Below are 19,838 nucleotides of genomic sequence, written 5' to 3'. Positions count from 1 at the left end.
TTCAGAAAACTTGACATTTTGGGTCACTGAATGACTTATTATAACCTTACTTAGCGATAGGGGAAACGTTAGGTGGAACATTGTGATGATGGTGGCGGAGGAGGCCCTGGGAATGCTGCTTTCACTGCTCAATTGTGCTTCTCTGCAGCAGTGGTGGAAGGTGTTCATTCCTTCCCGGAGCAAACAATAGGATTGGGAGTACACGTTCTTCTGTCCTCTGGGTTTAACAGTCCCCCAAGGGCTTGTTCTGCACAGACCGATTCTGTGCACTTTGGGTCACAGAGGGTAGGTCTGCTTAACAAAAATTTAGCTGGATTGGGAATTTTTGCTGACCGTATTTTTAAAAAAAGCAACTAAACAACACAACAAAAAACCCCACCACTTTATGGAAATGAAATGCCCTAATCCTATATATTTTCTTTCTCTTTCTTTATATTCAGTGTTAACCTCGCTCCCTGCCCTGGCGGTGCCCCCCACGACCCCCACCAAAGCCATATCCCCTTCGGTGGTGAATGGGCTGGAAGTGACGGAGCAGCGGAGCTGGCTGTACTTGGAAGAGATGGTCAATTCATTGCTCAACACCGCCCAGCAGCTGAAGACTCTCATTGAACAGGCCAAACAGGCCAGCTCCTCCTTCCGCGAGGCTGCTGTCACGCAAGCAAAACTTCAAGCTGATGTGGAGAGGAAAGAGGTAATTATGCCAGAGGAGGTGAGAAGACTCAGCCAAGGGCATCTTTTTGGCTGAGTGATGAACAGAGTAGTACCTCACTGGTTGTCGCTGGCTGTAACAGCGGTAGCCCTTAGAAATTGTTTCTCAATGCCTTGAGAGCATTATTACCAACAGAAATCGTTCGGAGTTATTTGTATCATGGGGAAAGAAATAGAGTGCTCTGGGATTCCAAGAGCTGTGGGTAGCAGGCTAGTAATACAAACTGTTTGGTGTTACGAGTCCTGAGCTGTCCCCATCAGCCATCCTTAAATTTATGAGACGTGGGCACTGAGTCCTGGTATGGGAAAGATGGTGAGTGTTCAGCCATGCAGCGGCCGCTTTCTTTATGTCAAGTGAGCGGGGCTATCAAAGAGGGTTTTGATGGCCCGAAGAGGCAGAGGGATAAAAAGAACAGCAAGCTGTAGAGTTTATGGGGAAGATAAGCACTAAAATTTAGAGGTGTCTTGCTGAGCATTGTGCAAGCAAAGCTGATCTCGCATGAGTCCTGTGGTAAGACTGCAAGGCCAGCTGGCATTACAGGAGTATTGGCTTGTACCCAGTGGCCCTTCTCTCCTCTGTAAGGGATTATCGACAAGGACTACCCTGTTCTCCCTGCTTTCTTTCTCTTTAATTGATGCATGGTAGGGACCCTGGATTCTTCTTAACACCAGCTCATGCATGCACCCTGAATCTGGCTCCATGCACTGCTGAATGCGTTCCCCTTCTCCCCCAGATCCACAGCTGCTGGTGTGGACTTGAGGGAGAGAGGTGGGGGGCAATGTACTGTGAAACTGGTGTCATGGTCGGTAGCTGATGAACTCCCTTCCCGTACACCACACTATCTGCTGTTGCCATCGGCGTTATTGCTAACGTCAGCTTTCCACTGAATTCATAGGCACGAGTGTGCAGCAAGAGACCTTGAAGAAATGTGTGTGGGAAGACTTTGCTGAGAACTGAGAACCCCTATGACAGTCCTTGCAGCGTCTTTGATATTCTTTGCCACGTTGTCTCTGCTAAACTCTTCTGTACGCTGCATCCTTGATGTGCAGGTGTGTGATACGTTGAGAGTCTAATTCTTCCCTGCCTTCCGCCTGGACAGAATGGGTATTCGTGCTGCTGTCCAGGTTTGGGCCGTCTGCTGCTAAAAAGCTGTGTAGAGTGTGGGATACCGAAAAATTGGAAGCTTTGACACAGTTTAGAGATGAACATCTGACTTTGTTTAACTTCGCTCTCTGCTCTTTTTCCAGTTTATGTGCTGTCTTCCCTTCTGTTTATCCTTACAGTGGTTTCTGGAACGGTTGTTCAGAGCCCGTTCCCCTCACCCTCTGATCCAAATCCAACTCACTTCAGTGTACTTCTAGTTTCTTCTTGCCCCGGGAATGGGAGTTAAAATCACTCCTGTGTATTGATTAAAGTGCTGACTTTACAAGGCAAGGATGAGCACGTGTTTGTTTCCAGAGAAAGTCCCTTTCCCAGTAACTATACAACTTGTGTGTCTTACCATTCTTACTGTGTAATGGGTACCTCAACAGTTTTGTATTTTGATAAAAACACTTACTCGTGGTGGTATTTTTTTAATATCCGAATAACAATTCTCAAGCTTGCGGCTGTGTGCTAGCTTCTGGAACCATCTGGACGATATTGCAAGTAGCTATTTCTGAACTCCTTCTAGTGAATTCCATATTTGGAAAAAACTCTGGGTTTCTGGGTACAGGCCTGGCACTGGAAGTAATTACAATAAATGTCAAATAATTGGCTGTCTGCTTTTGTGTTGGTCAAAGGTGCTTTTCCTGATTTCATGAATGTTTTCCTGATTTGTAACACAAGTCTCTTTCCCACCCTGAAGATGTGTGTGGCCAGACTGCTTTTTTTGGCAGTTAAGGTATACGAGAGGGAGAAAGAGGTGTCTTCCAGCCTTGGTTCTTGTTGATTTTTGCTGGACTGATTTAATACAAAGGAAATAGGTGCTTTATCGCTACTTTGTGTTTGTTACACTGACGGAACTTCCAAGGGCTAATGACCAGGGGGAATCTTCTCGCCACCTCCTCCGTTTGCATGAGCGGAGACGGTGGACGCGGCAGCGTGGGTGCTTCCCTGCGGGAGAGCCACCAGTTAGCAGAGTTTCTGTGCAGCAGTAGGTTCCTAGGTATTTAGGAGTGAAAGTCTGTGACACTGTATCACAGCTGCAGAGCAAAGGCACAACAGATGAAATTGTAATAGAGCTGTAGACTCAGCTCTTCCTGGAAGAGTGACTTAATACGTAGCGGGATTAAAGAAATCTGTTAGGAGCAGGCTGGTTCCCAACTGGATACACAGACGTCATTGCCATGACTGTAAATAATACGTATCCTTAGTTTTCACAGCGGTGCAGAGCTATTCCCCCAGTTCAGTGTCCCGGCTCTTGAGGGTGTTGAGTTCAAGCACTTTCGATCTTGTGACTGTCCGTATCCCTGACCATATCCCTCTGTGATCCCTGCGAAAGAGGGAGATGGCCTCTGCCTTCCGACGGAAGAGCGAGGCAGAGCGCTTGCGACAGCACTGTCTTTACCTGCCCTTCAGAGGAAGTCTGAACTGGCCCCAGGTTTAAGCAGAGTAGAGAAGAAGTGGCAAGAACAGCAAACACGTAAGAAAACTTACTTGGGTGCTAGTTTTGTTTCAGTCTTCCTAGAGAGCAATAAATTAAGCATTAAGAATTTTTAATCACAGCTTATATGCTTTGTTGTATATTGCAAATCATTTACTATATTGTGTTTCACTTATACTTACTATTTAGTGAGCTTTGGAGTTCATTAAATATCACAAATGAGCCCGTCTGCTCCCATATAGCAGCAGTTTGGTTGACTTGGCTTTAAATACCAGAAGTTGTACTCTCTCTTGAGCAGTGGTAAGTGCTTGTGGGACTTGCAGAGCTCTGAACTGTGAAAGGCAGGCTTTTGCTCTGAGTTTTCTTTGAGCAGGGGAGGCGTTTGTGCTGCCTGTACGCTTATGTTCTTATCTGTGAAGTCAAAGAGCGGACATCACTGTTTCATTCTGGTCACGCTTGCTAATGATATTATCCAGGACTGTTCAAAGGACTCTTAGGAATACATTATTCCCCTCGTTTATATCGTTTTGAAGGTGGAAATGCCAACATCAGAGAGGAACTGTGGCAGGAAGGGGATCTGCTAAATGTAGCAAGGGAAAACCATAAAAAATTGTGAGTGCAGTATAAATTAGAAGCATCTACACTCACGTTCCTTCCTTAAGATGGCACGGCTAATCTGAATTTTGCAGGAGGATTGGATCCCTAATTGCAGTTCCAAACACGTGGCGATACCTAGATACAGAGTCCTCAAAAGCAACAGGGGGGCTGAATTGGGAAGTGCCGAGTGTTCAGGCGTCGGGCGGTACAGTAGTGGGATATAAATGCCTGTCTTCATAGGCAATTGTAGAAAATATGGAAAAATACACTTGCCTTCCACTCTTCTCTCATGTCTGACATCAGGGTTTTTTTCACTGTGCCTCCCGACTATACGGTTACAGCCATATAACACCCTGTGTCAGGGTCTGGTGACGTCCTTAGCTGTTCTGAAGAAAGTGTAGGTCAGATTCCAAGTGCTGGAGCTAAAGGCTTCACCAACAGAGTTTTTCTTGCACGTAATTTTGTAATTTGGAAGTCCTTGCATGCACTCTGTTGCTGTCTTTGTCCTTTTTAATTTCTGTAAATTTGTTTGAGGATCCTGGTTTGCTGGGCAAATTTCAAGACTGAGGATCTCTTCCAAATTTTGTTTCCATCTTTGCCTCAAGTTATTTAGATGCCCCTGGGTAAGTCCTTGGCCTCTCTGGGCCTCAGAGCCTGCTCTTTAAAATAAGGATAACACTTCCTTCACAGCGGGCTTGCATACCAGTTTGCAAAGCGGTAGGATCTCTGGTAGAAGGCTGTGTAAAAAAGCCTCAACTTTACAAGCCCTGGAAATAAGGGCAATTTGTAAACCCAAAATCTACAGTGCCCGCATTTATGAAAAATCGCTTTTGCAATAATTTCTTCTGAAACAAAATTGTTCTAGACTCGAAGAAAGTGGTTAAAAATACCTTCCCTGTTGTGAAGGCTGTCTGCACTATCTCATGTGCCTGTTGATGATGAGAACTCCTTAATTAATAAGCAGAGCCCTCACAGAGTTAGTTCCAGACATGAAGCTGACTGTTTAAGAAACATTGATGGCCATAAGCCTTGTGCTTTCTGTGCGTAAATGACAGGCGCGTGTGCAGCTGGTGCTCGGCCTGTGTACGGCTTTGTGTTGGCAGACACCAAATATAAGTTGCATTTACGGTGCCTAGAAGTCTCGGGGAATGACATTCTGAAAGAAAAGCAAACCATAAACTCCCCAGCTCGGTGTTCAAAGTAACTTCTGAAATGCGTCACGCTTATTGCAAAATACGAAAATATCAAAACATTCGTAAGCTTTTTCTGCATTGCAGCAGGTTGCGTGGGATTAAATACGACTGCCTGTCGGAACCAGACACCAAATGTAAGTTGCATTTACGGTGCCTAGAAGTCTCGGGGAATGACATTCTGAAAGAAAAGCAAACCATAAACTCCCCAGCTCGGTGTTCAAAGTAACTTCTGAAATGCGTCACGCTTATTGCAAAATACGAAAATATCAAAACATTCGTAAGCTTTTTCTGCATTGCAGCAGGTTGCGTGGGATTAAATACGACTGCTCTGTCGGAACTTCACGCAGCTGTTAGGGGAAAGTTCTCCACTCATTATTAATTAGCTTCTGACTGAGTGTCTCTGAGCCTTTGGTTACTATCTGAGTGTTGGATTTACTGCATTTTTTGATTTAGGGAAAAACATTTAGGAAGAGAGTGAGTGGGGCAACAAAGGCTCAGTGTCTCTCACAAGAGAGATTTGACAACTTGCAGGACTGGCCCACGAGGGGCAGATTAAAGACAGTACTTTACACAGAGGTCTGTGCTTTGGCAATGTAATTTTTCTGAGTGTGCATTAAGCCATCGTTTATATCAGATAAACTTTAGGAGGGGGAGAATACATGAACTCACCAAATTCTGTGCCAGAAGACATTACTGGAAGATAATAAAAATATGCAGGAAATGTGTTAAACAGTTTTTCTGTATAAATTTAAAAGAATCGGTGTCGAAATCTGACAAGTGTTTTAGTTGACATAGCCCTCTTCCTGTAACGCAGTGATGCCTTTGGAGCCCAGCCCATTTGAAAACAAGGTGGAAGATTAAATCAGCTAACAGCTGGGTCATCTGAATTCTTTTTTAGAAAGATTAAAACAATTCAGGGCTAGAGAGTATGAAATTAACCTAAAAAGGGTTGGGCGTTTAAGAAGCGTAGCTCTAGTAAGCAAATAATGGTTTGTGCACTGCAAAGCAGCAGTGAAAACAGTCGAGAATTGGAGGTTATTGGTTTTCTGGAGCCGGTTTTGTGAGAGACCTGGCTGTGTCTGGCTTGATCCCTCCCCCTTATCACACCTTTTCCTTCTCCATAGTTTCTAACTGGCTTGAATCCTTCACACCGTGGGCTGTGCAGAACCAGAGGACTCGCTATGCGGATAGATAAAAAGTAGCCAGAAGGGGGTTAAACGTGTGGTTTCCATCAGCAGGTTCCGGGGGCTGAGAGCAGAGGTGGAGGAGCTGCTGTGGCTCAGACAAGGACAGAGGTGGCTGGACTTCCTCCCGATGTCTTTCTCATTGGCAGTCTCCCTGGAGAACAGGATTAGCCACACTTGTAGAGGATGAAGTGGCGTCTGGTGGTGGGAAGGGTTTTAATTCTGGAGCTGCGGCACTTTCGCAGAACAGGAATTCAGCGTGTTCAGCCCTGGCACTGTCTCTGCATGGGCTGTTGCAGAGGGGACGGTACTAGCTGGGATTATATGTGCAAAGGTTTTCAAGCTGGGTTGAAATGCCAGCCCACCGCATGCTTTGGTATCTGTATTTCCACTTTTCTTCACTAAAAAGTAGTTTAGCAACGTTACACAGTTTTCCTAGGCCAGTACTCTTAACACGGGTCATTTGTCTTTCACTTAACAGTGGAAAATTCATTTTAACCTTTCCTGAAGAATCCACAGTTTCCTGCCAGCCCAGTTCTCTGCCTGTGTGCAGGGTGGCAGAGGGCAGAGGCTGCGGCACGAAGCGTTGAGTCCCAGCTTCTCCACGGCCGGTGCTCACTGACGTTAATGGTTCTCTCAAGAATCGAGGTCATTTTCTTCCTGAGACACGGCAGGATTGATTCTTAGGCCAGAGGCCACATCTCAAGCTTGCCGGCGTATTTATTCCCTGTCTTCACAAGAATGCTTATGGCTTGGACACAATTTTGGTTTTCAAAATAGTAATTTTGAAATGTCCGTGCACGTGATGCACACTTCGCCTACGCAGAACTGGAAGCATCGGGGATGCTGTGCATGTGTCCTGTCTTGCTGATTAGCCTGGCCTTGCCTATTTGTCAAATAACGGCAGAATGCAATCGCGCCCCTCGCAGTGTACAGCGAGAGGTTTCCCTGCCACCTCCTCCGTCCCCCTGGAGTTTTTTAATTTGAATTTGTGTCACGGTAATATAAAGGTTTTGAAGGTTGTGATGTCACAGGAGAATAAATACTGTGATGTCAGGTCATGGAGACACTTGTAAATTAAGCCTTTAATCTCCTTATGTGTTGGGTCATAGTCACTCCTGGATAAACCTGCTTTGCCTGAAGGTGGGGTTCGGGTTTTTTCCTACTTTTTAACTGTTCCCAATAAATTTAACTCAGGGTTAGCACATAATCTAATAGGGATCGGTTTTGAATTCCTTTGGTTGGCTGCTGAGCATGGCAAGGCAATAGGTGGAGCAGCACCTGGCTGGACTTGAACTGGTTTGGAGTAAATCTGTAACACACCCGTAGTGTGCTTTAAAAGTCACCTCCAGAGGGCTGCTTAATTCAAAAACTGTTTGAAAGCCCTTTTACGCTTTTATTAAAAGGAGGAATAATGGCGATGGTTGATGCTGTTTCTAAAGTCTTTGAGTGTGTTAATTTTGTCTGGTTTTTTCCCTAAATCCATTCTGTTGGGCCATGCCATCCCTTCAGACTCTCTTGTCTGTTAGTGGATTAGGATCGCTGGACTTGACCCAAAATTTGGCTCAAGAAGATGGCACTTGGCCCTGTTCCCTCGGCATTTGCCTTGTGTTTCCTTTGCTAACTTCTTAGGTTCTCAGGTGGGGGGGTGCAGTTCCCTTGTGGCAATTAAGCCACCCGTTTTAAGAAGGAGTGCTTGGCTGGATGGAGTGGGGTTTGAGTAAATGCTGTACTTAACTGGCAGTTTGTCACCTCAGGCCGTTTTCTCACAGGCTTCTTCATCTGTCTCCGCATAAGGTCATAGTGTCCCTCTCTTAGAAGGGAGGAGTGAGGTTCCCTTCTGTCCCCATGCACCTGCAGCTTTGGGCTTGCCAGAAGCCAGCTCAGTGTCAGGACCCTCCATACAGAGCACCCTTTTCAACCCCTCACGTCATACTCTGGCTGTGAAATGACGAGTCTGGTGTATTTTTCCTTGCAGCAATATCAGAACCAGTTATTTCAACAAACAGAAGATGTGGATGGGAAAACAGAAATCATCATCAAGGTAAGCTGGGGATGTCTCGTATTTTATGAAAAGTCTTTTGTCCTTTGTCTTGTTCCATTTAAAGATGCAGAGTTTTTTATCCTTGCTACAGAAGTCATATTCTATATCTGGCCTTGCCTTCTGGCAGAGATCCGAGCTTTCCCTAGCAGGACTGATGCTCCGTTTGAGCAGCGTGTGTCCCCTTTCCCACGCCTTCCAGGTTTTCACAATCCTTTATCGTCATCTGGCCAGGTTAATCAATCTCACTCACCTCCGAGTAATGGTATTGCAGCTCTAATGGATGGCTGTCACTGAGGTGTGATAGGAAGGAAACTCTCTTCCTTTTTGTCCTGTGAGCTGGTTTTCAAAACTGCACGATTCCCTCTGGCTTTCGGAATGGGAGTATGAGTTGAGTTAGTTCAGGACCCGTGATTTAAGCCCTTATAGCTGTATGTGTTATTCAGGAGTCTTTCTAAGGTCTCCAGGTACAAGTGCCCACACTGTATATTTTCAACATTTTCCAATACTGTACAGGTTATGAACAGCCTCCATCAAGTATCCCTTTGGGACAGGCTTTGCAAGTCCCAAAGAGCAGCTTTAAGCCCCTTTTTGGTGGCCTGGATCCCCGGCTGTACATCAGGAATACAAATACAGTTCAGTCACACCGACTATTAATTGTAGGCACATTGGTAAGATGTGAGCAGACGGTGTGATGAAGTCGGTGTTAATCAGGGCGCTGCCTGTTAGGTTGGTTGTGCTCAAAAGAGAGAAGGAGTCGGTGGAACTCAAGACGCCTGCGATACTTTCACAGCCGAGAAACCCTTCCTGTCACAGCCTCACTGCTGCTCTGACGTGCTAATGATTTGTCAGTAATTTAATGAGTTGGAAGCGGAATGCTCTGTGAAGTGCTTTTTTTTGTGGTAGTTCAATGATATTTCCACCTAAATATACAGGTTATGTTAATTGATGTCACTGATAGAAGATTAAAGCGATAGACACAAAAACATCCTTTAAAACCCAGGTGTGATTTTTCATCCATGTATCCTATCTCGCCTTACGTCTAGGTTTAAGTCCTTGCTCCTGTTACAGCCTTCTTAATTTTACTCCTCTGTCTTCCGTTTCCCTGTTGGGACACTGCTTATGTAGTCGTGCTGCTGACTGGCAAAGGAACAAGCCTGCTTAGCCCGTAGGAGCAGATCCCTTTTTCCTCTCAAAAAACAGGGAAAGATTAAACTGAAGGATCCCATCCTTATGCCTATTCTCGCTGTCCTTCCTCAGACCCTCTCTCAGACATATGCAGGATTATAAACCAAACAAAACCACCCACCAATGCTTTTAAAACTTTTTCCTCTCAAAAAACAGGGAAAGATTAAACTGAAGGATCCCATCCTTATGCCTATTCTCGCTGTCCTTCCTCAGACCCTCTCTCAGACATATGCAGGATTATAAACCAAACAAAACCACCCACCAAATCCGCTTTTAAAACTTTAAATTTGAGATAAACTCAGAGCTTGGGTATCGGTGGCCTGTGCGTAGCCGGTACGCTGCTGTTTGGAACACACCTGCCCTTGGCTGAGACCGACTCCTGCTGAAGCCTGCAGTAACCTGGCAGTGGTTGATAAGATACGTGACCTACGTGGAGGGAGGCATCTCTGCGGTACCGTGGGCAGATTTCCATGACCACCCAGTATCTCCCCCGCGGTTTTGAAGGGCTTCTTGCCCACCAGAAAGGAAGACAGAGGTGCTTTTCATTTTCCAAAGTGATCCCTGCTAACGCGGCAAGGAGGGTGTTTTGTGTTCGCACGTTGAGGGTATATTGGGAAATGGGGGCTTTACCGCTGCTCCTGCATCACGTCATATTGCAGCACCTGTATTACACTTCGGTGATCTCCCTGTTGTTGTTATCTCTGACGTGGTCACTTTGCTGTCTGTTTTCACAGCAGTCCTGTGTCAACTGCGGCCGTGAGGCAACGAACGAGTGCACAGGATGCCATAAAGTCAACTACTGCTCCACTTTCTGCCAGCGGAAGGTATAAGCTTGTTTGTGAGTTGCAGATTCAGTTGTCTAGAGGGGGCTGTGTGACCCTGGGGAGAGCCAGGCGGCTCTGCCTGCTACCTGACAGGCCTAAGCACGGTGAGAGGAACTGCCCGTTCCGGCAGAGCTTGCCGTGTCGTACAGGCAGCCAGAGCAGAAGCCTTGCAGGGGTCAGCAGCCCCAGCATCCCAAACCCACCCTGCCCGGTGGACCTCCAAGCAAGGCTGTAGTGATGGGGCAGGTCTGTGGGTCAGGGTCCGGATCAAATGGGTCGGGAAGGTCCCAGGAGTAGCACACGCCTTCTCAAAGGTGATCAGAAACTCAGAGTAACACCAGAAATGAGGGTGTGGACACCTCATTGTGTGAGCTGTGGGGACCAGTTAGCTGGGAGCACTTTCACAACCCTTCCCTGCCGCTTCCTGGTAAGCTGAACACTCTCAGTACCTGTGCTCCACTGTGTCACTGAGGACATAGTTCTCTTACTTGTGATGCTACAGTGGGACAAACCGAAAGATTTTGAACATGGGAGGTGGAAACAGATATGAGGAAGTACGGTGGAGGAAACTGCTGTGCTTCATGTTTTGCACAGGTTCCTTACAGAGACCCTTGGCACCCAGCTTTAGAGGAAAGGATAATTTAGTTTGGCCAGGGTTACAGTTCTGTGGGCTGTCCAAGTTCAGTCTGCTTCAGCTGAGGCCAGGTGTATCGAGGAGCTGAAGAATTTTGACTGTTTCCTTTTGCCTGTAACGAAGTGTAATGGTGGCCAAGTTCCCTGTCTGCAGAGCAGAGAGACTGAAAATTCCAAAGCATGAACAAATGCTGCTTGCAGAAAACTTACACAGTCTGCCTGCCGCCTCCCCGGGCATCTCACGGACAGCAACGCCACCCTGTTGTCCTCTCAGTACAAAGTGGCCTGGGAAGCGGCACCCCATAGTCACCTTTTGTTCCCCTCCGAGACAGCTTGTCACTTCTAAGGGGACATCAGCCCATGCCTGTAGCTGGTGCTCTGCACTGTAATAGGGTGGGGGAGTTTGAAGTGCTTGTCAGTAACTGAATCCTCGAGATTCCCCCTGTGTTTGTGATCCATGATGTGCGACCTCTGAGTTGAGCAAGTTAGAGGAGTATTTTGTTAGTTCAGACTAGAAGTGAAAGTACATACGGCTTGGGAGGAATTGTATTCCTCTCCTTCGCCATTACTGAACTAAGACCCCTCGTACGGCGCTGTCCTTCAGGAGTGCTAGCTTGTAGTGAGCTGTCTTTCAGCAGAGCGTTTAAGTCAAGGTTCTGACACTGTTTTAGTAAAATTTTCCACGACCTAACTGACATTGATGTCCTGGATTGGTTTTTGGGTTGAGAAGCCAGCATGCTGCTTAGTTTGTGTCCGCCTCTAGCATTGACCCAGTGTGTGGATCCTTTCCTGTCCGTCGTTCGTCTTGTTTGGCCGAGCGCTAGAGACCCGCTGTAGCCCATCTGTGCTGGAGAAAGCGCTTCTCAAACAGGGCTTCTGTTGGGGCCCAGTGTGCTTTTGCAGGCTGCGCACTTCCCAAGGGCCCTTTCTCTTCATGGCTTTTGCATCTGCTCTTCCCTCGCAGGACTGGAAGGACCACCAGCATATCTGCGGCCAGTCGGCCACAGTGACGGTGCAAGCCGACGAGGTGCACGTCACGGACAGCGTAATGGAGAAAGTCACCGTCTGAGCACACCTACCTCTTCAAACTGTTCACGAACAACATGGTGCGGCCGGCTGGATCGGCAACCCGGCGTGAACGGTCTGTCCTTTACAAACCACACTCCTTTCTCTTAGCGAACTCATTTTTGAAAGACTTTTTGATACTGTGACAGCATTTGCCTACTCCCGATCCTCTTGCAAAACTTTGAATAATACAGAGACTGTGAAAACCTCATCTGGGAAAAACACCCCCCCCCTAACTGCAGCCTAGCAGCTGGGAGCCCCCTTTGGCTTAAGGAAGCTTCGACTTTGCCAGACTGGAACCTCCACCATGTGGGTTGCAGCGATCTCATCATCTCTCTCGAGATGGAGCTAAAGCAGGTGCTGCAATGAGATTTGCCAGTGTGTCCTTCCCCCCGTGCCTCCCTACCTCTTGTTTGAAAAGAGAAACGAACCTTCATTTGGTTATTTAATTGCCTTGACAAAGTCAGTACAAGTTCTTAGTTTGCCATCGGAAGGACTTTTTTTTTCCTGTGTTCCCTCTGTGCTGGGCAAATTTGGAACACACTGGAGCTCCTGCACTTGAATATAAGTGAAAAATAACATGTTAAATAAAATGCGGTGAAAGCATGAGCGTGCCCAGCGGTTCTGTTTAATTCCCACGGCAGCACTTTAACGTACTGATAAATGCAGGAAGTGGCTCCAGCGTGGCTGTCGGGAGTTGGTGCAGCTACAACGCAGCTGCGGTTACACGCACGCGTCTTTACCCTCCGTCTCCGTAGGAGGCCGGCTGGGACGTGGTTTGTTCAGCAGGGGAAGCGCGGTCTCATCATGTGGCGTCCCTCGGCTGTAGCTCGTAGCGGCCATCTGGCCAAAATCGGATCTGATCAAACCCAGAATAAGAGTATATTAAGCAAGTGCTGTCCTGTCCCTGCCATTTAGTAGCTACTAATTAAAGAAGCGGTGAGCATTAGGAAGTTATTTGCTTCGTTCACTGCAACAAAATAATTTAATTATTAATGTACTTCTTTAATAATTTAGGCTAATCAGACATCTTTATTCGTGCTTGAAGATTAACGCCCCGGGCTGGAGTAGTCTCGGTAGACACGCACACCTCTCTGGTGGTTTTTTTTAGCCTCGGGCATAACAGCTGTGAGGGGTTGCTTGTCCTGTCTGGTTGTTCACTCCGATTTAGTGTTGGTGGGCGAGGAGGATTATTGTTTAGCTTACACTCCAAGTGGGGTCACCTCTGAATCACAGTGACCCGACGCAGCATCGTAAATGCTGTCGAAAGGAGAAAATTCTGTCCGGAGTTGCAGGAAGGTAATAATAGAGAAAAACATGATGGAAAATACTGAAGTCTTACACTAGTGGTTTCTGACAAGTCCACTCCGTGAATCCGAAAGCTCTGGTTACGTTACACTCCTTGTGTTACAAGGAGATGGAGGCCGGTTTATCACCTCTCGCAGCATTTGCTGCGCTGCTGAGATCTCTCTTCAGAAGCGCCCGTCGGTGGAGTTTGCCTGCAGCACCAGCTGCTGAGGCAGCAGGCGGGACCTTTCCGTGGAGGGCGGGTGACGGGTCTCCAGCACAGGTCGGCGGCAGTTGATGGATGTCACTTTCTGGCTGTTTACTGGAAAAGTTATTCCCCCTAATGCAGAGCTTAGTGGGCAAGGCGGGCAGCAGTGCCGACGTGCCCATCGAGGGCGAGGAGTTGGCGTCGGCAGGGGGAAGGCAGCAGCCTGCCGGCCTCCTCTGAAGGGAAGCGTTCCCTAAGGGAAAGCCAAGCACGAACTGAAGCAGGATGAGAACAGAAATTACCCGTGTAAAACTCCTGGGGAGGAAAGAACAGGCAATTCCTTAGATTCCCGTAGCAAAAAGCTCGCTCCTCCTGCTTCCCAGAGTAATACTCCAGTATTTGTAATCGTTTCTTCTCACTCTGTTAAATTATGATTGCCTCTTTTCTAAAGCTTAAAGACAATTAGTTAATTGAAAAGACAGTCTTAATAGAGCCCACAGTCATACAGCTAATTTACAGGGTTTCTTGCCTCTGTCTGTTGCCCATTAAGGTTCTGACTAAATGGAACAGCGCAGAATGTCCAACACCTCACGCTGCTGTGGGGTTACACCGCCCGTTTCTTTTCGGCGACCTGCCTCAGCAGCACCCTGGAGTAGGCGCAAAGCTCTCGGCACGACAGCGCCGCGGTGGAGGTCTGTGTGTGCACCAGAGCCGCGAGCTGGCCGTTCAGCCGCCGGCCGCTGCGGCCGGGCCAGCCCAGGGAAGGGCGGGCGGCAAGCAGTGCTGCTGCTGCAGTCCGACCCCCCCCCTTAGCGCTGGTGTCTCCGAGCAGAGGTGCTGTTCTCAGAGGAGGCTGCCAAGTCGCAGGCTGGTGAAGCTGTGGGTCGAGTCGCTCTGATAAATGAGGGCGAGACAGCAGCGTCTCGCATTAGAATGCGGCGAAGGTTGGCTCTGAAGTGGCACCTTTGGGGTGCTAAAGCTGCACTGTCAATGTCAAACACAGCTTTCAGTTGGAAAATATTTCTGTTGCTTCACCCCTTTGGCTCACCTTGCGTTCTCCACAGAGACCCGTCCCCGTACGGTACTGCTGGTTTGAGAAGCAGAGCTCTGCGTGAATTCAAGGCCAAGTACAGCTACGTGAAGAGGTCAGCTGAGATACCAGGTACTCAAGCTTGCCAGGGCTCCTGCTTGTGTAGGTGACTGGGCAGCAACTTACACAAACACAGAGCAAGTGCTCCACTGGCCTTACTACATAGTTTGTGGCCGAGTACAGCTGAGCCTTGGTTACTGTCTGACACGTGGCTTTACTGAATCCTTTAAGGGAAAAAAAAAATTGGAAGAGAGTGGGGCAACCTTCCTAAATGAAAAAATTGTAGGTATGAGTCACCTGTAATTAAAGCTCTCAGGGAGCTTCCCATCAGAGCCCTGGCATCTGGGGCGGCTGTGCCCCTGCACAGTGGCAAACTACAGAACTGAAAAATCTACAGTAGAATCACTGTGGGAATTTAATATGTTTATTTGTTGATGATAAATTGATCGAGCAATTGTCATTCTTAGTCAAAGAAAAGCTTCAGACCGCCCTGCAGTACTTTTTTCCTTTTGTTTCTAAGCAAACAAATCCCCCCTCGGAAAGCACCAACCCCACACAAAAACCATTACTCAGAAGATTCCTGGTTTGTGCAATAACCATCCTCTTCCCTCCTGAGCCTCGGAGAGCGGCATTAGCTGCTCCCCCTGGCTACCCTTGGTGTCACTGCGCTCAGGTTTACCAAAAGGTAGAGGGGATTTTTTTCCTGCAGGCTGGAAATGGTTCCTGGCGGGTATCGTAGAATCATAGAATCATAGAATCATTGAGGTTGGAAAAGACCTCTAAGATCATCGAGTCCACCCGTCGACCCAACACCACCACCCACTAAACCATGTCCCTAAGCGCCTCATCTACACGTCTTTTAAATACCTCCAGGGATGGGGACTCAACCACTTCCCTGGGCAGCCTGTTCCAATGTTTCACCACTCTTTCACTAAAGACATTTTTCCTTCCATCCAATAGTTGTAGAGAGCGATGAGGTCTCCCCTCAGCCTCCTTTTCTCCAGGCTAAACAACCCCAGTTCCCTCAGCCGCTCCTCATCAGACTTGTTCTCCAGACCCCTCACCAGCCTCGTTGCCCTTCTCTGGACACCTAAATCCAAAGCAAGAGCTGTTCTGAGAACCATCCCTGCTGTCTTGTGGTGTCTCCTGCTGCTTATGTCAAGCGCCAAGTGTTAAAAAAGTGGCTAAGCCTGCAGTTTCCAGTGGGGAGAGTATCCGAGCTGTATCCACCGGTACTCACCTGTAACTCCTTATTAGAAAGGGCTGGGAACTAGCATCCTTTAGCTGCCGTCTCTCCTCCTTCCCTCCTCCCCAACAAAGACAGCAGGCCTTAGGCAGAAATAGATCTTTAATGAACTATACAAAAAATAGCCTGGTCGTTCCTTCTCCCTGCCAGTTCCGGTGGGCTCAGCAGAAGAGGCGCAAGACTTTGCGGAAGAAGTTCCTGAACTCCGCGTTGAAAACGGTATAAATGATGGGGTTGAGAGCACTGTTGACGTAACCCAGCCAAGTGACAGTGCTGATGACTTGGGTGGGAATGGTGCAGGACTTGCAGAGAGCCCTGGTAATGTGGACCACAAAAAAAGGTGTCCAGCAGAAGAGGAAAGCACCTGCCAGAAGAACATTAAAGAGAGAAAGGGATGTGAATGTTAAAGAGGGTTTAATTTAACAAATGCAGCCTGGGCCAAACAAGAATGGAGACAGCTCAGAGTGCTTAGGGAAAAAGCGACAGATGTGCTGACACGTAGAGCTGGGCTTACACCCAGACAAAAAATTCAGCATGTCTTTCTCGTTCTAAACACTGATGAAAAGTCTAAGTTATGTATCGTTTTGGATTCGCATTTAAGATATGAGAAGTCACAGGTTTACCTTGACGAAGAGGTTGGATTATAAACACTGTACATACGTTCCTTCCCAAGGGTGGGGTTCGTTGGCACTACTCTGGCTCAAAGGGATACTGAGGTTTTCACTGGATAAACATCCTCTCACAATGAGAGATGGGTACGGCAGGTCGTACGCCACAACCAGGCTGTTCCACAGGAACAAGGGGAGGGTGGGTGTTAAAATGAGTCCACACATGACGGAGAGGGAGGAGGACCAAAGACGTGGCACTGGGGAGGTGGAACAAGAGGGAGGTGGCTTTTAGCTCACCCTCACCTCCTCCAGCAAGGATAAAGCATGGTTCTCAGCATGACACCTCTCACCGCTGCCCAAGCACCCGTGCCTGGACAGTTTGGCTCCCGGTAGGGGAGTCCGCAAAGCACGTGTTCACTTTGCCAGGTTCAAACAAGTCCTGCCAGACTGAACCCTGCTGTAGGACAAGGCAGCACGCTTCCCACCCTTCCCCAGCCATCACCGACTGCTACTCACCGACGACGACAGGCAGCACCCGCATGGCCTTCCGCTCCCGGCCATTGATCTTGGCTCGCTTCCGACTGTGTCCTGGGTGTGAGTACTTGAGGTGTGGGTAGGAGACAGTCTGGATCCCATTGTTCATCACATAGCCCCCAGGGTGGTCAGAGCAAGCGTAAGGGTTGCACCCCTCTGGCTCCAGTCCGGTCTGCTTGCTCTCAATAAAGGTTGAGGGGTGATACAGCTTCCTGTTGGCCCCGTAGATGCTGCCCCTCAGCTTGACTTTCCTGGCTTCTTCCCAACGCTTGAGTCCTTGGAACATGGCGCAGTAGAGCACCAGCATGACGGGGCAAGGGATGAAGAAGGAGCAGATGGAGGAGTACACAATGTAGTTGTCATCCTCCAGCTGACACAAGCTGGGGTCCCGGTTTGGGACGTTGTTGAGGCCAAATATGACTGGGGATGCTACAGCAAAGGCAAATATCCAGGTGGTGGATATAAGGATCAACTGCCGCAGGTCGATTTGTCGCCGGTTGTAGTTCAGTGGGATTGAAACAGCGATAAACCTGCCAATACAGGCCCCAGGTGAGTCAGTCCTAGTATGGTGGTATCGCCACTGGTAGCATAAGCGAGTGGTCCCAAAGCTGCTTGCCACTGCCCTTCCCCCCTGTTAATTTACTTACATAGCCAAGGCCTGGGCTACAACCAGTCTCCCCGCTCAGAAGAGCGCCCAAAGGGACAGCTCTGGCCGCCTCACACAACTGTGCTTTCAGCTTGGCCACCGCAAGGGTACTGATGGGACACAAAGCTGGTGATGGGGGAGGATGGTAGGGCAGAACACCCTCCTTAGGAGAGAACGGGATCTGGCCTCCCTGCATGGGACCCTTGCAAGGGCGTGTATGGAAAAGCAGCTTGATGCCAGGACACAGCGCTCCCTCCCCTGGCATGAGGAGGGGGAAAGGCACTTACCGATCCACGCTGATAGCACAGAGGTTGAAGATGGAGGCTGTGCACAGCATCACGTCCATGGTCATCAGGGCATCGCACAGCACCGTGCTGAGGGACCACACACCTCCCTGGAACTGAAAAGATCCCCGGGGTCAGCAGATGCCAAGTCCCACTGCCTTTAAAATGACACGAACCAACTCCGTGCCTGGGCACCTCAGCCGCCCACGTTTTCCTCCAAACAAGCAGCCTGAAGTCGAGCAGTCCTGCCTGTGGCACGATACTCCCTTTCCAGCAAAGCAGTGGCACACGGGAATTAGCCCCAGCAAGAGTTCACAGCTTGCTTAGCGCTTCGCGGTTCTGGCCTGTGCTGTGAACCCGGCTGTTGGAAAATGGGAATGGAAGGAAAAGCTCAAGGAGCACAGAAATAAGTCAGGATTCATTAAACCCTTCTTCAGGACATGGCACCAAACACTTGTCCAGACCCTCTTGCATCCAAAGCTGATGCACTGAACGTCAGTTTCCTTTCCTCGCACCAGGACCACTGCCTCTAGGACGAGGCCACAAACAGATTTTTTATGAAAATTCTAATTTTAGTACAAGAGAAGGTGCCTTTTTGTTTGTCAGTAAAAGAGGGGTTCAAAACCCTGCTCAGCTCAAGCTGAACCCCTCCATCCTAGTTTAGCAGTTGAGAGGAAGAAAGGCTCCCTCGCTCCCCCTGTATCAAACCCATATAAAGCTCTGTCATCCCACACCATTCAGAAGCCACGCCACTGTGTGTGGTCTGCAAGCACTGACACCAAATTAAATTCTTGTAAAAAACGCTCAGTTGCAGGCACAACAAACCAAGCCTCTTGCATCTGTTGTAACGATGTCTCGGGCCTGTGTGCTATTTCTGTAAGGAGCAGGGCACAAAGCGGTAGTGTTGGCAGGGAACAGGGAGAGGTTATCTGGCAAGAAATAAGATGAGCTCAGCAAGAAACACACAAACTCTCCTGAGGGACAGGTCTGAGCTGTCTGAGGGTCTTTTTTTTGGAATGGAGCACGTATTTCACTTGCCAGGCAAAGAATCCTCTCTCCCTGGAGGTTCAGACAAATCATATTTTGAGATGGTGCTGTTCCTTCTAAGCATCACCCTGTTTCGGTCCCGCTATGGCTGAAACAGGAGCTAAATGTACTTTTACAAATCATATTTTGAGATGGTGCTGTTCCTCCTAAGCATCACCCTGTTTCGGTCCTGCTATGGCTGAAACAGGAGCTAAAGGTACTTTTAGATCTAAAGCTGTCCTCGCATGACGACTGGCACGGCCACTCCCAGAGCGGTGGAGCACCTTAGAGCAGGGGCTGGGAGTCAGGGGTTCGCAAGAGGCTACTTACACCTTCGCTACAGGCACCGTGAGACTTTCTGATTTTCAGCGGGGTCGTTTCTCAGTCAGCGGCACAGACTCTTTGCACAGCCTGCGGCTGCAGACAGAAGGAAGGACAGCAATGGCTTAAGCTAGCACAGCCACCAAAACTACTTGCAGGAGTTTGTTCCAACCGAGTGCCGGTCTTGCCCAGTTGTAAAACCAGCCCATTGCTTTACCATTAAAGCACTTTTTAGGCTGATGCAGAAAAAGTATCAGCTCAAGCCCATTCCCACTCCGTGCCAACGTGCCGTTATTCCCATGAGCTTGTTCAGCGCAGGCAGAGACCTGTCAATGCGCTCACACTCGCACAGGCAAACCAGGAGGGCTCAATGGGCTGTTCCTACTACGGCAGCAGAGAATTCTTCCTCCCAGTTTGCGGCTGCCAGGCAAACTCCACCATCCTCTGGGTCCCTGTGCGGAAAGGTTAGGTTAAGAACCCAAACCCTTATTCAACATGCCGTACAAATAGGTATGATTTTAGCTTGAAAATAAAGCGTTCAGTAGCAATGGCCGCTTGTCATGTCTGACT

The 19,838-nt window shown here is 48.4% G+C and overlaps 2 protein-coding genes across 2 annotated transcripts in view; one reads left to right on the top strand and one right to left on the bottom strand.

Annotated features, from left to right (window-relative positions):
* DEAF1 (DEAF1, transcription factor) overlaps positions 1 to 12,630 on the top strand; it is a 28,619-nt gene extending 15,989 nt beyond the window's left edge. The window contains exons 10-13 of the mRNA XM_019473230.1: positions 441 to 691; positions 8,246 to 8,311; positions 10,231 to 10,320; positions 11,918 to 12,630. Of these exons, the coding sequence (XP_019328775.1) occupies positions 441 to 691; positions 8,246 to 8,311; positions 10,231 to 10,320; positions 11,918 to 12,022 (512 nt within the window). The 3' untranslated portion in view covers positions 12,023 to 12,630. The remainder of the gene's footprint in view (positions 1 to 440; positions 692 to 8,245; positions 8,312 to 10,230; positions 10,321 to 11,917) is intronic.
* Positions 12,631 to 15,935: 3,305 nt separating this feature from the next.
* Positions 15,936 to 18,040, bottom strand: DRD4 (dopamine receptor D4). Its single transcript, XM_009283704.2, has 3 exons — positions 17,925 to 18,040; positions 16,974 to 17,521; positions 15,936 to 16,213 (listed from the first exon to the last, which is right to left on the bottom strand). The coding sequence occupies exons 1-3, from the start codon at positions 17,987 to 17,989 to the stop codon at positions 16,011 to 16,013; spliced, it is 816 nt and encodes a 271-aa protein (XP_009281979.1). The 5' UTR covers positions 17,990 to 18,040; the 3' UTR covers positions 15,936 to 16,010.
* Between the last annotated feature and the right edge of the window lie 1,798 nt (positions 18,041 to 19,838).

The sequence above is a fragment of the Aptenodytes forsteri genome, unplaced genomic scaffold, assembly GCF_000699145.1.
Source record: "Aptenodytes forsteri isolate BGI_AS27 unplaced genomic scaffold, ASM69914v1 Scaffold535, whole genome shotgun sequence".
NCBI lineage: Eukaryota > Metazoa > Chordata > Aves > Sphenisciformes > Spheniscidae > Aptenodytes > Aptenodytes forsteri.
The sequence above is the reverse complement of the archived record's forward strand: the minus strand, read 5'-3'. Positions and strand labels throughout refer to the sequence as shown.